The sequence below is a fragment of the Herpailurus yagouaroundi genome, unplaced genomic scaffold (assembly GCF_014898765.1).
Source record: "Herpailurus yagouaroundi ecotype Mexico unplaced genomic scaffold, PumYag 198, whole genome shotgun sequence".
In the NCBI taxonomy this organism is placed as follows: domain Eukaryota; kingdom Metazoa; phylum Chordata; class Mammalia; order Carnivora; family Felidae; genus Herpailurus; species Herpailurus yagouaroundi.
Genome location: NW_024412429.1, coordinates 15190818 through 15208763, shown reverse-complemented (window position 1 = coordinate 15208763; position 17946 = coordinate 15190818). Strand labels below are relative to the sequence as shown.

At 38.9% G+C, this 17946-nt stretch overlaps 1 protein-coding gene across 17 annotated transcripts in view; it reads right to left on the bottom strand.

The window, feature by feature from the left end:
• Positions 1–17946, bottom strand: part of SYNE1 (spectrin repeat containing nuclear envelope protein 1) — a 480816-nt gene that overhangs the window by 172894 nt on the left and 289976 nt on the right. For all 17 annotated transcript variants that reach the window (XR_005782621.1, XM_040448857.1, XM_040448858.1 and 14 more), the window contains 13 exons: positions 15489–15826; positions 15158–15302; positions 13948–14166; positions 12924–13183; positions 11436–11601; positions 10695–10850; positions 8604–8756; positions 7754–7936; positions 6655–6792; positions 2708–2893; positions 2402–2524; positions 1705–1887; positions 473–616 (listed from right to left, as the gene is read on the bottom strand). Coding sequence is in view for 16 of the 17 variants with exons in the window: in XM_040448857.1 (XP_040304791.1) it covers positions 473–616; positions 1705–1887; positions 2402–2524; positions 2708–2893; positions 6655–6792; positions 7754–7936; positions 8604–8756; positions 10695–10850; positions 11436–11601; positions 12924–13183; positions 13948–14166; positions 15158–15302; positions 15489–15826 (2394 nt within the window). In the remaining variant the exon portion in view is untranslated. The remainder of the gene's footprint in view (positions 1–472; positions 617–1704; positions 1888–2401; positions 2525–2707; positions 2894–6654; positions 6793–7753; positions 7937–8603; positions 8757–10694; positions 10851–11435; positions 11602–12923; positions 13184–13947; positions 14167–15157; positions 15303–15488; positions 15827–17946) is intronic.

Below are 17946 nucleotides of genomic sequence, written 5' to 3'. Positions count from 1 at the left end.
AAAAAAAAAAAAAAAAAAGACTACACTCTGATTTTGGTGGTAGGAACTGAAATAACCTACATTTGAAAGTGCAAATGATTTTGATTTTAATATGAAATACCTCTTCTGTTTAAAGAGGGTGATCAAAGCAGCAAAGTCTTAGGAACTACTGTTTCTAACAGGTCTTATAAGACAGAGTGGACTGTGTTTGGTGTATTAACCGTGAGAATTTTGGGTGCAGGAGACGGTGGATCCCAGGTGAGATATGTCATCAGTAACATGTAAAGAATTTTGGCATCAAGGGGCAGACTCATGCTCCTGGGTCTGGGAAACGATCCACAAAAACAGCCCTCAAGATGCAAAGACCGTCAAAGGGGCTACCTGAGAACGAAGCACACTGTGTGCGGGCCAGGGAAAACTTTTCTCTCTGATTCACTAGAAACCAATCACATTTTCTCACCAAGCCAGTGTCTTGCCTGCCTTCCTGTCTCACCTCATGCCGAGAAATCTGGGCTTGCAGCTCCTGGATGTTGCTGGTGGCCATGGGTGTGTCCTCAATCTCTCTGTGAGCTCCTTCTATAAGCTCCTGGAGGTGCTGCATTTCTTGCTCATATTGTTCATATTGTACCACGGCCTCCTTTGAAAGAAAAAAAGATGCACGGTTATCTTTCTAGATCAATCACTGTGAGCCATTCTGTACTGCTGTCTATGGCATTAGGTGGTATTTACCTGGGCATCTAGGGAATAAAGAAAGGATGGGTCAAGTCCCTGGATGATGAGAGTCCTCAACTTTATGCGGATCTTTCAAAGCCTTGTCTCTAAAATAGTTCGCCAGGATTATGGATGGACTCAAAGCAGCTAAGTGGCTAGATCCTCTCTCTTTTCCCTATTCAAATTATGCTGAAAATGGCAATGTCATAGTCAGAACAACGTCAGGGTGGGAAGCGGTATGAAAAACGTGATTACTTCATTTTTCCACCTAAGAAATACTAAATCTATATGTGAGGCACTTGACTAAATGCTGGGGTGGGAGATTAAAAAATGAAGGAAGCAGGACTTCTAGCCTCAGGAATTTACTATGTAACAAATTACAAGATAATCCAAGGTGCAAGAATAGTTGACCAAGTAAACCCTTAGCTACTTAATGAGAACCTACGTAGGCAACTTTTGGATAAGGCAGGTGAAATATTAGTTGAAAGGGCATAGGAGGTGGGTAGCATCATTCCTTCCTCGTAAATGACTCTTCTCTTATTGGCTGAAGAGGCTGAGAGTTACACGGGGGTTTGCTTTTCAGGCAAGAAAATGCCTTTACTGCATCAATAAGCTGAAATATGAAAAAAAAAATCTGCACAATCTATACTAGCAGTAAAGGCTTTTTACAAGGTGTTAGAGGATTCTCCGATGAATAATAAGAGATAAAAATATATAACTGAATATAAAATTAACTTGTATAAGTCATTCTTTACTAAAATATACTGCTACAAGATAGCTGTCACCAAAGGATGTTTTTTATAGAGCTTTCCCCGGGCTCTTGCGGGTGATCCAAATGACAGCATTTCATCTCCTTATTTTATATAACCACAACAATCTGTCAAATTGAACACTCTGGGTGTGTTTTGATGGCTGAGCCCACACAACGCCAAGAAAAGCAGCCCATGACTCATTCGCTGTGGCTCTGTGGGCGCGGGGACTGCGAGGGACGCTGGCGGGCACAGCCCCACGTGCCTGCATGATGTTGCACTGCTGGATAGCCGTGTGCTGCAATCGGCTGGCCTCTGCCTGCAGGTGCAAGGCACAATGGCAGAGCGGCAGGCTGGCGACCACATCGTCGGGGATCCGGAGAGCGCTCTGGCAGATCTGCACGGCGTGGATCTTTGGCTTGAGTGACTCCATCTCACATAGCAGATGCTGAAAGTACGGGTTCACATTTTATATGGCGCAAAAAATTTAAAATGTTTCCATCTGAATAGCTTCTTTCCTAAGCAAGAGACATTTACTAAATTATAGCTCTGGCATACGGTATAAACGTTTTCCGAGGAGATTTTCTTTTTTTTTTAAACATTTTTTTTTCAACGTTTATTTATTTTTGGGACAGAGAGAGACAGAGCATGAACGGGGGAGGGGCAGAGAGAGAGGGAGACACAGAATCGGAAACAGGCTCCAGGCTCCGAGCCATCAGCCCAGAGCCCGACGTGGGGCTCGAACTCAAGGACCGCGAGATCGTGACCTGGCTGAAGTCGGACGCTTAACCGACTGCGCCACCCAGGCGCCCCATCCGAGGAGATTTTCTTTAAGCAACGTGTAGAGTCCTAAGACTATAGCTGAGTTTAGAAGTCATTTTTCCCTCACTATCTTCTCTTTAAAAATAGGTAGATAGATAGATAGATTCCCCACTTACTTCCTCCAGATTATTCTTGCTTACCTGTCGATGCGAAAGTTGTTCCTTGAGACTAAGACGTCCAACTTCTGGGGAAGTCAGGGTTGTCTGGGCTTGCTCCAAAGCAACTTGTAAGTTTTTTAGCTCAGTTTCAAATTTTTTCATATCCTACAGAGTAAAAGCAATATGAATGTCAATACAGAAGCCCTGGAAGTTCAAAGTCACGGGAGAAGAATAACCTCACAGTCAAGAAGGCGTATCAGAGGCAAGTACTATATCCCCACTATGGACCCACCATTTTTTTAAAATGATAGACTTTCTAATTTAAGCTATTGTTATTATTGGTTTCACCTTGGCAGCATCTTGGAGATTCTGCAAACGAATTTTGATTGTCTGTCGTAGCTCCTCAGACTCCCGTCCCAGGTCTGCCACTTGCTGAGACATTTTTTCTGTGGAGTAGATGCTAGCAAGGCACTGTAATTTCTCAATCATTGCTTCCAGATTGCTGGGGATTTCTTCAGATTCTTCCAGCATGGTCTAGAGGGAATTGCCAATAGTCATGACATTGACAGGGAGGCAGAGGCGTACAGGTAACCAATCTGGTGTGGTGTAAGCCAGGAGACTAGGAGGGAGTGCCAGGTCTCAGTGCCCATGCACACCGTATAGGTTCCATGTGTCTTCTTGTATCTAACCTTCCCAGCCCTGTGCCTACTCCCCACCTACGCTTCTCCTCATTTCACAGAAAAAGAAATCAAAGTTTAGGAACTGCCAACCATTTACTGAGGCCACATGTTGTTAAGTGTTGGACAGGCTCGTGCTCTGTCAACCACCCCAAGCTGCTCCATGATGAGGGTCAGGACACGAGTATCTCAGGGATATCTGTGCTCTGACACATTAGGCCTTCTTGTCAGGATGTTGAGCTTACTTTTCCTCCTATTTACTCAAGAGATGCTTTCTAGCTCTCATACTCTATGTCTAAGATCTAAGACACTTATCGATCGAAGAAATGAAAACACAAGAGCGTTACAAACAAACAAACAAAAAAAACTTTTGAACAGTTGCTTTAAATGAAACAAAGAGGGTAGAAGCTACTTGAGATTAGCAAGAGGAATAAAACACAGCCCTGGTCATTCTGGATAGTATCCTCCAGTGGGACTAATAATACACATGGATTGTTAACCACATAATGTGCATTATATGAGCAGAGTGAAAGAGAAGAAAGACTAGAGATGACGGAATATTACTTGCAGGAGGATTGTGAGGCGGAACAGCATAAACAAAGGCACAGAGGTGAGTGAGCACAAAATGTTCAGTTCCCGGGATGTGTGATGTGTAAAGAAGAGAAATGGAAGCTGGGATATTATCCTGAGCAACAGATCTTTAATTTCAAAATACAGTACAGTTTTTCCCTCACAAGGAAAGGAAATACTGAAAATCTAAAGAAGAAAATCAAATATTCCACAATATAGCAGAGGTAACTTTAAGAGATAACTGCTGTTACATTTGGGTATATATTTAGATAATTGAGATCATAATATACTATAATTTTCCATCTTTCTTTTCCACCTGACACTAGGAACACCTGTATTCTGTCTGTTTACTGCTTTTGGCTAACCTTTGGGAGCTTTACCTAAGGCGGGCACGGGAGAACTCTCAAAAGACTATCTACAGACTGAGTTCTCTCCTGAGCGTCTGTGGGATGTGTGGTGTCTGTCCTGTGTCCCCAATGCACTCAATCTGCCCAACTGCCCAAGTCAAAACACCTAGGAGCCCTCCTTGGCTGCTCCCTCTCTTCCACCCACATCCAAGAGTCTCCTCTCCAGAGTCCATAACTCTAGCTCAGTATTAGCCCTTGATTCTCTCTTCTCTCAACCTCTAAAGAGTCCTTGTCACTCTCTAGCATATCACTGCCACTGCCTTCCATCCTGTCTTACCTTCCTCAGTCTGTTTTCCACAGGCTGCTAACTCATCTTTCTTAAAATACAAGCCGGGATTTGTTGCTTGCCTACAGAATATCTGTCAGAGGCTTCACAGTGACTACAGGGTAAAGCCCAAGTTCTTAACAGGCCTTTCAATACGTTTCTTCTCTCTCTATTCTTCTCTCTCATGCCTCTTTCCAGCTGTCGTCCACACCTCTTCCCCGTACTACGCCCTCCACTGCACCGAACAGAGCACCCCTCACTCTTACAATTGGGATGTCCACATGTATTTTTGTTTAAAATGCATGTCAAGCAAGTAGGAAGCCTGTTGTTCAGGACTCAGCCCAGAATTACCTTTTCCTAAGAAGGCCTCCTTAAGCTTCCCCGAGACTCTGGGCAGTGTGGACAGAGCACCCCCCTGTGGGCTCCATCAACACCTCGAACCCTCATTTCCTGCACTTATCACACTGTTGGCAATTGTCTAGATCTATCTTTTGTCTCCGTTATCAACTCCCTGGGGGCAAGGACAGGGAATATTCTTTGTTTTCTGAAGGCCTAGCGAAATTCCTAGCTTTGGAAAGCATTCTATAAATATTTGCTGAAACAATAAGTGAATGCAAGACCTATTTAAAAACAAAAACAAAAACAAAAAAAACCCCTTAATGGTCATTTTAGAGACTACATTATACTCTATTATATCTAAAAACTCATTTAGAAAGTGACCTTGACCTTTAAGTTTGCTTTAAAATTCTACTATAGTTATTAATACTGCATATTTTCTACATTTTGGATTATGGAGTAGTAACGTTTTGATGTTCATGATACATTTTGCCAATTGTTTTTCAAGAAGATTTTAACAAGCAGCCATCAGTGTTTGAGAGCTCTCCTTTCTTTAAATATGAACTTTACATAATCTTTAAATGGGGTTAATTTGATGGTTAAAGTGTTCTCTCTTTTAAATTTTCATTTCTAGATTTCTAATGAGGTTGAATATTTTTCCATTGTTTACAACCAATTGTATCTTGAGTCTTGTCAGTTAATATATAAGCATATCCTCAGGCAGAAGATGGGGAGTGGTTTACTAAAGATTCCAGAAGAGTATAAAGATTGATGAGAAGAAAGATTATGTACACAGGGAAACTGATTAGCATCTGTTAACACATTCCAAGGAGGAGAAAATAAGGCTTTGATGTAGAACCCTGCATACGGGAATGGAAAAGGGAATAGGAGTATAGATAGGAGTATAGATAGGAGTATACTGGCTCAGTGGGTTAAGCGCCCAACTTCAGCTCAAGTCATGATCTCACAGTTCGTGAGTTCAAGCCTCACATTGGGCAACTTGTTGTCAGCGCACAGTCTACTTCAGATCCTCTGTTCCCCTCTCTCTCTCTGCCCCTCTCCCGCTTGCTCATGTGTGCTCTCTCCACCCCCCCCCCCCATAAATAATAAACATTAAAAATAAGGAGTATGCATAAATCGGAATAAAAGAGAGAGATCTAAAATACTTGAGGATATCCATGCAACCTAAGTACAAATCATTCTGTATTGTACCATAAACTAACTGGGCTATTAGATGTTTGTATCTAATTCAAGCTTAAGATAATAAAAGGATGAAATAATTTCCTGGATGATGTGACCAGAAGAAAACTTCAGGAAATGAAGTAACACAGCCACCATGTGATATGGATTCTTTGCTCTTTCCCAGCTGACCCCTACTTCCTGTGGAAAATCAGACAACTGAGACCAGGCAGAATGCTGAGAAGAATGAGGCACCCACGTGGCAGGTTGTGTGCTTGATATTTGCATGTATGTTAAACCATTTAATCTTCACGATAATTCTGCAATATAAATATCATTTACATCTCTATCTTACTGATGAGAAGACTGAATTCAGGGAAGCAGAGTAGTTTGCTCCAAATTCATAGCCCTAAATAGCAGAGCTTGGTTTTCAGATCAGTCTGAGTCTGGAGCCTATAATCTTCCACATGTCATATCTCTTCATGGGGAAGAATTTCCCACCACATCCCTATGTATGATTGTTTCAAAGAAGCTGCAAAAAAAGAGAGACCTATACAAAGGTGATTCTTTTGGGTCTTGGAGAAAGAAAAGTCTAGGGGAAAACTGAGTTAACATTTCCTATTAAAAAAAAAGTCTAGGGGAGATAGAGGATATCTATTATTTATACAGTCTTATGAAATCTTATGGGTAGCCACTTTCTTTCAAACCATTGGACAAGCCATCAGGGCTACCTTAGCTTTCTTTTTATCTGCAACCTACAATAATTTTATGTCATGGCCCTCAACATTTTCTGTCAGGCCAGCCAGTTAAATCAAATTGCTCTCTTAGTCACTCTTTGAAAACGATTTTTCCCAAAGTTACCTGATGGAAAATGTATTGTTCTCGAAGTTGGTTGGCAGAATTCCATGCAATCTTCCCATGAACCAAGACTTTGGCTTTCTCAATCCACTTCAAAATGAATTCAAGCATTTCAGTGTATTCTTCTAAATGTGATGCTGCCTGAAAAAATCATTAACATTCAGATAACATATGTAAACTCTGCTTTGTGAGCTAGAAATTAGTCTTCTATTTCTCTTTAGATACAATAATTCTAGGGGTTGATTGTTATAACAGCTGTGATATTTAAAGGTATCACAAACAATCATTTCCTTGTTGAAAATCTGTCAAGGGCTTCCCAGTGACTTTAGGATAAAATTCAAGTTCTTAATATGCTTGAATAATCTTTCTTTTAAAAATATGCTCTGTTCTTATCCCTTGGTCATCTATCTAGTGCCTCTCTATCCCTCCTTCCATATTTATTCCACCTCCACTGATGAAGGAGGTGGTGGGGGGATTATAGCATGCCAGATTTCTGTACTGTAATTCATTAGTTGCCAATCTGGATTTAACTTGTCCCTGATTACAGAAAAAATACATAATTAATTTGTAAAGGTGAGTCTACAGTCAATAACTATGATGAATGTGTGACCTGAACTTATCTATCTACATATAGATATATCTATGTCTCATATCTTTATATATATTATTTACATGCACTACGTATTTTATTTCATATACATATATAAACATATATGTATACATATATATATACACACATATATATATACACACACACATATATCTATAACTTTAAGATAGTTGAATACACCCCAAACTGATTTTATAAAACATGTTAATGGATGAGTATTTATTTCACAAAGTGCTTTTCTAGTTTACAAAATATTCATTCCAAAAGTTCATCTATATGACCACCTTTGTCAATGAACTTCTCATATGGTTTGATATAAAACAAAGGCAAGTTTCCATGTAAATCTCAGGATACTAAACAGGTGTGGTATGTAATAATCTACCCTTAAACCACCCTCATCATTGTCAATATTATCTTTTTATTTTTCAAAAGAAAAAGCAAACACTTAATTTCTACCTTAGAGGATTTTGATTCCTGGCCTGGAAGACATACCTGACTGAGCTTGGAGAGCCGATTCTCAGCCTGTCTAATGGTCTGCTGGTGTAGTTCCATCAGTTTTCCTACCTTCTTGGCCAGTGGTTTACCCAGTTGGCCATTCTGTTCCGAGAATTTCTGTACTGCTGCATCTAGTTCCATTAATTTTAAATTACAGCCATCTAATTCTTCTCCTAGCACCTAGATGGTAATCCAAATAAAAGAACATTAGACTACAGAAATTTCTCCAGCTTTTCCAAGATCAAAGGGTGATATTTTAAATGTTTTTTGTAAATGCCAAGTATTATAAAGAATACTTCTACATGATCAAGTCATTTCTGTTTCTTCAGTTAGAAAGGCAGAGCAGATGTAAATTAAAAAAATAAAAAATTAAATTAAAAAAAAAAAAAAAGGAAGGCAGAGCAGACAGGAGGTTTTGTTATGCTGGTGTTTATTTCCTATGAGGCTGAGTGAGAAGGCTAATGTTTCCTTCTGCCCCACCCCGAAAGGATTAGTCACTTAACTCATCAGCAGAGTGAGAGCACCACCAAGGTCATCCTTTATTTTGGAATTTATATATTTATATTCCCCAATAATTATTTGGTCTTTTGACACTCTCCCCTCTTCCCTGCATGTGCAGGTACATTTATTAATACAGCTCCATTGGAATGATGAGGTATATGATGTAAGTTATCTATGCTATTATCTGTATAATAGCATATATATGCTTTACTATCTGGTTTTACTGAAGCTTGCTAATCAAGAAAGTTTTTTTTTTTCTCTGTCTATATCCCCAAAATAAACTAACTCCAAAATATATGGAATTCATTCAGTAGCACCTCTTATATTTCCACTTCTCCGTCCTTACCTTTTGGTCGATCTTAGCTTGTTGTAAATTATCTGTCTTTGCTCTCAGCTTACTGAGGATAGTTGTGAGATCTTTGGCTATCTTCTGAATTTGCCGGCTGAATTCCTGGCTCATGGCCTTGCTCTGTTCAACTTCTCTTACTTTGTCCTGGATCTAAACAATCGGTGAGAACAACGAAACCAACCATGACTAAAACTGCATGATTGCTATTCAAAACCTCAATCTTAAGGTGTTGACAAGAGACTCTTGAGTTGGTTAACGCCACTTTGGCATCGATGCACTTTGTCAGACCAGCCACATGCCGTTACTGGCTCTCATGGCTTTCCTGCGGCCTTGCTATTCACCACCCCTTACTGCTGCTGTTTCAGCAAAGGAACAAGCGTTGCATGTATAGTGGGCTACACATCAAATGTTTACAGAATACTCATTTTAGCTAGAAGTGTACATGGTAGAGCTTGAATCTCAGCTTCTCCATTTACTAACTTCGGAACACAAATTCTTTTAGGCCTTTGTCTCCATAAAATGGAAAACCCTTCCAGATAATTAGAAGCACCTGGATTTGTTTCCAAGCACCTTTTTTGTAAGTAGATGTTGGTGATCTGCTAACTCTTTTTCCAACTTCCCAAGTACATCCCAATAATATATCAAAACAGTGTTAAGCATATCCAATAGAAAGAAAGGTGAAAAAGGAACAGTTAACGTTTACAAGTTTCTAATGACTTGATAACATTGATATTTCTGCCTATAATGAAATGCTTGAGAGAAAATGGTAAAGTAACATTTTCTTTATATAAGTGAAGGCTTTAAAAAATCACTTGAGTATAGAGGAAACACACCATTAAAATAATACTTTTTTTGGACTTGATTATTTTGAGTTGAGTGCCAATGTAAATGAAATGCATGAGGATAACTCTGATATAGAGAAAATTTATCCAGCGAGAAAGAAAACTTAAATTTGAACTTTTTCTTAAAAATCTGAACTTGCGAAGTCATCCTTCCCAGTAGACCTTCCAATGTCTAAGAAGAAAAACCAAGCAGGCCAATTAAATACTTAAAATAGAAAATAACATTTTAGTTTATTTAGACATTTAGATGCAGGGGCATTGAGTTTTCATGAAATTTTTAAAACGCTTTGCTTTATACATTAGAGGGTCCAAAAGATGTTGTGCACCTGTATGAATTCTATAATTTGCTGTGAGGGAATACTACTTTGCATTTCGTGTAGCATTTTAGAATTAGTGGGATACCTTCTCTCTGTCCTCTGTTGACTGCTTTTACCTTAACTGTGGCGTTATGTCACCGAGGAGGTCCTAAAAAACCATTATGTTTCCATACAGATGCACCCAAAGCCATTTTCACTATGTAAAAGTGTGCCCTCTTTTGGGGATCTATGATAGAAATGTCCCTCTGATCTCAGTCCTATGAATGACTATGTGTATCTCTTTGTCTAAAAAAAAAAAAAAAAACAAAATTGAAAAAAAAAAAAAAAAAAAAAAAAGAAATAAAAAAAAATTTTTTTTAAAATTTATAGACATGGATTAGATTATGTGTCACACCTTTCTTTGGTTATTTAAAAGCTAGAGTTTATTTGATGGGCCTTCCTCTAGCGACATTATAGGATCCACCAACATGCATTTTGGGTAGTAACTTCTTCCCTGGCTCTACCTTATTTATTTATTTATTTATGTATGTATGTATGTATGTATTTATTACTTTCATTTTCCCTTTCTCCAACTATCTTCACCTACTTAACTTACATCTTGCTGAACCCAAAATAACAGCTAGAAGTGTACCCGGCAGATCCTGGGTACTCAAGAATTTTTGTTGAGTACTTGAAATATATTTGTTTTAAAAAATTGTGTCTTTTTTTTTTTTTTAAGAAAAAGGTGAACTAGGTAAGTTATTTTTATCGTATAACATTATTGTTCACAACTGTGATCATCCGACGTGCTTCTTGCCACCACAGAAGAACCCTAATTTAATATTGTTGTTTTATACGGAAGACATGATTACGAAGACATGGAGACCTGGTTGTGAATATCAAGAACTACAGAAGAATGGAAAGGCACGCTTCTGTGACCGTACGTGTACCTGATCATGGATAGTTCCTAGGTCCAGTGCCACCTCAGCTAACTGAAGGGAGAGTTCAGAAGGTAATATGGAATAAAGACCCAGGTACTTATTCTTCTGCTCTTCAGCCATTTTCTCAATGCTCTGTCGGTGATTTGTGGCTTCCGTTAGGAGAAGCTAAAGAAAAGATCAAAGTAAGAAACTTCTGGAAGCCTGATGAGGAAATTCATTTTTCTGGGTACAGAGACAAGACTGTGTATTTTTGAACAATATATGAAGTGTGGAATTAGAGAAACATCTTTAAAAAAAAAATCAAACTATTCTTTAGTCTCTAGGGAGAAGCATGTCCCCTTTTTACGGAACAAAAGAAAGTTCCTTGAGATAATACTAAAAGCCTTATATATAGTGCATTTATGAAAAGTTTTAATTCAATACTCATTGAATATAAGCAAATCTCTTGGGGTATATGGGTGGCTCAGTTGGTTAAGCATCCAACTCTTGATTTTTGGCTCAAGTCAGGCTCTCAAGGTTGATGAAACCGAGCCCTGCATCAAGTTCTGTGTTGATGGCACAAAGTCTGCTTTGGATTCTCTCTCTTTCCCTCTCTGGTTGCCCCTCCCTGGCTCATGTGCTTACGTGCACTCTCTCTCTATCTCTCTCTCTCAAAATAAAAAAATATTTTTTTTCAGCATAAATATATCTCATTAAAATCAGGACAGTATTTTTAAATGATGGGTATAGGGAATGAGGAGAGTTTTATACCTGAAGTTCTTCAAGTTGAGCATCTATTTCTATTGTTGGATTCCCCAAATATTCCTTTGTTTCCTGAACCCAAGATTTCACAGAATTGATTTGGGTCTCCACAACTTCTCGCTCCTTTAGCTCTTGCTTTACTACTTTTCCAGTATTCTTCACTTTCTCCTGCATGCTTTGGGAACATTAAAGGGAGAAACTAGAAGTGGATTTGAAATGAAAGAAATCCCTAATCCATGACGTCGTATTAGCAAAAGCAGACATAAACAAAAAAGTAAAGCCTCATATCTTTTTTGCATGTAAAGACACACCCTCAAGTTGTGAGATAACATTCAGTAACGCTTAATTTTAGCTCAACTACAACAGAAGATTAGATGTCATGTGAAGCGAATGATTTATCCCTAGAAAGGTGAGAGGTGACACACTCCCAGGCCACTACAATGCAATGAATTTTCCTATCTACAGTCAACTGGAGACTGTTTGATTCTTTATACCCTCTTTGGAAATCTACTCAAATGGTGCAGAATCATCTGCATTTAAAAGTAATGTGTAATTGGAACGTTTCTGGCTATTAGAGGCCAGTCTTTAAATAAAGTATGAAGCTTTGGAAATTAGGCAATTAATAATGTTCAACATCCTTTTGAATTGACATAAGCTTGGCTAAAAAGTTAAATAAGTGAAATCAGATTACCCTGAATTCATTTGTAAGTACAAGAGGTGAATATAGGCTATGAATGAGTAACGTTAGTTAATATAGGATAAAATTATCTATTGACATTTCTTCTCTGGCTCAACAAGTGAATCAGGCTGATTATGCATCATTCAGATTAACTTTCTCTTTCCACTAAGTTCACTATTGGTAAATAGCTATTATTTATCTGGACTTTGGTATTCTCCTTGCTCTGATCTCCCTGCCCTCCAACTTAGCCAATGAGTTACCAAGCCTGATCAAAATGCAGTTCTTGATAGCTCTCGACTGTTTACCTTTCAAGCTTCATTTCTCATGAATTGTCCCATCACCCAACAGCTCCTTCAAAGTGACACGCTCACTTCCAAGCTTTCTTACATACTCTTCCCCTGTTTGCAAAACCCTCCTCCCACTTCACTAGTTCTAGTGCGCTCAGTCTTCCGTGTAAGTACTCCTCCTGACAGGAAGCCTCCCTTGATTCCTCTCCTAGGGTAGCTTGCCCTTACCACTCTTTCCATGCTCTACCTAAACGCCTCTGTAGTTGTCTGTCTCTGCCGTTTGAGGGTAAACTGCATGAAGGTAGACACTGAATCTGTACAGCTCATCACTATGTTTCTAAATCCTACTAGTATATATTTGTCAGATAAATGACTAAAGAGTTAAGAAAGCTGAAAAGCAGGGATGACGGGAATAGTTCTCCACGGTTCTCAGGCGGCATGATGGAGCATCCCCAGACTCTAATACCACACTTATCCCTTTGGGTCATGGCCAAGTTTAGTAAGAGAGAATGAGAGCAGGTGTATAGTTACTTCAGGCACCGGTCTTGCATTGCGGTGATCTCCTGGACAGTGGGTGGCTCTTCTCCAGGAGGCTGCGGGGCTCCGTCCTGAAGCATGCCCAGCGCTTGCTGCCGCAGCATGCCTAAAGCCAACTGCTGCTGTTCCAGTTCCAGAACGAGTGCGTCATGATGGTCAAGAAGCGTTAAGAGCTCTGCTTTTGAGGCTTTCTCTGCTGAACCTCCCGGCAGTTTATCTTGCAGCTGATCAGTCGTTTCAGTGGCTTTTTTAACCTGATGACAGACACATATACTATGAAGCTCAAAACTAAACTGAAAAGACAGACCAATTCCAATAAATGCCATATTTGCCACTAGGGCACTGAAGCACTTAAAGATGATGGTAGAAACTCTAAATTTCAGGGACCAAATGTGAACAATCTCCTTAACATGGAAAGGAAGACTGCCTCTTATTCTGGGTTTTAAAATTTAATCTCAAAATAATAGGGTGATCAGAGACTGCATAACAGAAAAGTTGTTTTGCTTTTTTTTAACGAAACAAATACAAGAAAAACTCTTTCCAATATTTCTGTTAACATGAATATGTGCCTTGAGTCATTAAGGAAGATGTAGTTAAAAACACTGAAACCTACTTTAAAACACAAAAGGAATTAAATAGAAGATTTGGGAAATGAGTAAAATTCTTGCTCATTTTCATGACAAAGACAAAGTATTTTATGCTTTTTCAGGGCCAGGTAAGAAGATTTCATTAAAAGCGTAGCAAATGGGGGCAACTGGACTTACATTCCTTTCAAAATTTAACTGCTTGGTTTTCTCGTTATAATAATCAGACCTCAACTTAGAATTAAATTGCACATTGCATGATGTATTTTGTTTCAATATTTGGTTTTCATGGCACTAAAACAGAGACTTAAAAAAAGAAAGGCTTGTTGCTTTTCATAAAGCCAATTTCAAAAAAAGGACAAAATGCTGCTTTTCAAACTACATAGTCGTCAGCAAGGAAACAACTATTTGAACCCCTCAGTCATGGAAGTTACCTTATTGTTAAAGCTCGTCCACTCATCTACTGCATCTTCCAGTATCTTCTCCTGGTCCTGAGCCACAGCACGGAGACGGGTCCAGCGCTGCCAGACGGTTGTCATTGACCTGCTTATGGCTGCCTTGCTTGCGTCATTTCCGGTTTTTTCCAGTTGTGAAGTTTTGTCCTCAAGGGCCACAACTTTCTCATGGAAGGAGTTAACTACTGATGCTAAAGCCTGAGGTACGGAGACGATAAGAGACATTATGAGCAGAGATTGATTTTTCAAAAGTTCTGCGGATTTTAGCAAATCCCCAAATTACCTGCAAAAGGAAATGTTCCCACATATATTTATTTTCCTCTGGTAACTCTTACTTTTACACTTAAGTTTTAATTGACTTAGGTTTGAATTCTTTATTATTTTTTTAAATTTTTTTTTGAACGTTTATTTATTTTTGAGACAGAGAGAGACAGAGCATGAACGGGGGAGGGGCAGAGAGAGAGAGGGAGACACAGAATCGGAAGCAGGCTCCAGGCTCTGAGTCATCAGCCCAGAGCCCGACGCGGGGCTCGAACTCACGGACCGCGATATCGTGACTTGAACTGAAGTCGGACGCTTAACCGACTGAGCCACCCAGGCGCCCCTAGGCTTGAATTCTTTAAAGAGGTAAGGTGAATTTGCGTCTTTATTAAAAATTGATATATTAAAATATTTTATTTCTTTGTTAAAAAGAAAAGTTTATTTGCTACTTGACATAACATTCTCCCAATTTCAGAAGGCAGCAAAAATATAAGTGAACTGAATTTGATATTTAAGTATATTATATTCCACCTGATACTGCTGTGATATAGGAGTGAGACTCAGTTATTAATGTCTGAATGTTATTTGAATTTATCTATATTATTACCAAAATGTATTTACAGAAATTTATTATGTGCCACATCTTATCAGAAGCAAATTTCTCTGAAGGTCTTTTTATAAACCTAGCTATGCACTTCAACAGGAATGCAACAGGAATGCAACAGGAATCCTTAAAAGGTGATAACATTTAATTAAGTTCAAAAACCTATGGAATGTGGCTAAATGAATCCTTTTCATATTTAACATTCTTTACATACTTACATGCATCCAGGTGGAAATGAAAATTTATTGACCTGTTTCTAAAACTCTCATATGACAATGATAATTACAATTACAACGAAAGGACATTTCAAACAACAATACTAACCTTGTGTTCTGACAACTTTTCTTCTGCTTCATGACTGGAAGAAGCCTTCAGTAAAGAAAACTCAGACAATTTCTTTTCTGCCTCATTCATCAATTCGATAACCTCTTCCCTTGCTTTCTGATAATTCTGCCATTGATGTGCACATCTTGAAAAAAAGTCAGACAAAAGCCAGTAAGCAACATAAACTCACACATTTCTATGCAGAGCTCTAATGTCAGTATGCCTAATGACACGAAGAAGGAATATAGGTGCTAATGTACATCATTGGTATATTCTTTTCCATGTGAAACTTCACTTCACTGAAATATAAAGACTAAAACAACTCTAATACCTCTGCAAGAGATCCAACTGGGCATGTGAGTCCTGTATTATCCTCTGGCTCTTCTCTTCCAGGGAAGCCATTTTCTGTGCTAGGCGTTCTTTTCCAGTTGGCTTGAGGAGTGGGTCCAGGCTGGCTACCAGGTGCTGGAGCTCCTCCAGAGTACTATGGAACTGATCTTCTGTACTAAAAAATTCCACGTGGCTTTTGAGATTTTCCTCTACGCTCTCCACCTCTAGGCCATTGCCTGCCAGTTGTAACATTTCATGAGCATCCTCAAGCCAGTCGTTAGCTGCTTGAAATACTTGATAGTACCTCTGACATTGACTGTATATTTGGGTCAAGGCAGCCTGAAAGACAGTAATTGCAAACACAGTCAACTCTCAATTGCAATGTATTTGCCATAAATAGTTTAATTTTTTCCATTTCTTTTCCAGTCCTCAGTCAAGTGGATATATGTGTACAAATGAATTGATACGTTGGTGGATTTTGTGAGGGGGGGGGTGGCTGCGATTCATTATTACCTTTTTTTTTTCCTTCTGCTATTCTTATTAAGATTTTATTATGGCAGTTAAAATAAATAAACAAGGCCAGAAGTGGAATAGAAATTTATTGGGGCGCCTGGGTGGCTCAGTCGGTTAAGCGTCCAACTTCGGCTCAGGTCATGGTCTCGCGGTCCGTGAGTTTGAGCCCCGCGTCGGGCTCTGTGCTGACCGTCAGAGCCTGGAGCCTGTTTCGGATTCTGTGTCTCCCTCTCTCTCTGACCCTCCCCCGTTCATGCTCTGTCTCTCTCTGTCTCAAAAATAAAATTAAAAAAACGTTAAAAAAAAAAAGAAATGTATTAGTGGTATCTTGACTATATCTGAAACTTCTCTCTCTTGTAAAAATATATATGCTTTGAAAGATGTGACAGATTGAATATTCACCAAAGTGAGATAATACCTCACTTGGCTGGAAGTATAATAACAACCACTATGGAAAGCAGTATGGAAGTTCCTAAAGAAACTACAAATAGAACCACCATATAATCTAGCAATCCCACTTCCAGGTGTTTATCCAAAGGAAATGAAATCATTATCTCAAAAAGATATCTGTACTCCCATGTCGAGAGAAGCATTTTTCACTAGGCAAGGTAGGGAAACAACCTAAGTGTTCATTCACTAATGAATGGCTATAGAAAATGTGATACACAAAAATAAACTAAAAATGGATTAGAGACCTGGGTGTGAGACCTAAAACCATATAACTCCAAGAAGAAAATATAGGCAGTAATTTCTTTGACATTGGCTTTGGCAACATTTTTCTAGATATGTCTCCTCAGGCAAAGGACACGAAAACAAAAATATGCTGTTGGGACTGCACCAAAATAAAAAGCTTTTACAAAACAAAGGAAACAATCAACAAAACACAAAGGCAACCTACTGAATGGAAGATATTCATAAGTGATATATCCAACTAGGGGCTAATAGCCAAAATATATTTTAAAAACTTAAACAACTCAACACCAACACACACACAAATAATCCAATTAAAATGGGCAGAGGACCTGAATAGACATATTTCCAAAGAAAACATCCAGATGACCAACAGACACATGAAAAGATGATCAACATCACTAATCATCAGGGAACTGCAAATGAAAACCACAATGAGATATCACCTTAGACTTGTCAGAATGACTAGCATCAAAAAGACAAGAAATAGCAAGTGTTACCAAGGACTTAGAAAAAGAGGAACCTTCATGCACTGTTGGTGGGAATGTATACTGGTGCAGCCACTGCGGAAAACAGTGCGGAAGTTCCTCAAGAAGTTAAAAATAGAAATGCCATACAATCCAGTAATTCCACTACTGAATATTAACCCAGAGAAAATGAAAACACTGACTCAAGAGATATATGCACTCCTATGTTTATAGCAGCAGTATTTACAGTAGCCAAGATATGGAAGCTACCCATAGATGATAAATTTATCTATCAGCAGATGAATGGATAAGGGAGCTGTGGTACATATGCACAATGGAATACTACCCAGCCGTAAAAACAAAAGGAGATGTTGCCATTTGCGACCACATGGATGGAGCTAGAGGATTCTATACTAAGTGAAATAAGTCAAAGACAAATAACACATGATTTCACTTATATGTAGAATCAAAAACCAAAACAAATGAAAAAACAAACAAAAAGCAGAAACACACCCCTAAATACAGAGAATAAAATGATGGTTGTCAGAGAGGTGGGCAGGGGGGATGGGCAAAACGAGTGAAGGAGAGTGCAAGGTACAAGCTCTCAGTTACGGAATGAGTAAGTCGTGAGGATGAAAGGTAAAAAGCTTAGGGAATATAGCCAGTGGTGTTGTAATAGTGTTGAATGCTGACGGAGGGTAACTACATTCATGGTGAGCATAGCATGATATATAGTCTTGTCAAATTACTATGTTGTATACCTGAAACTAATGTAATGTGTATCGACCA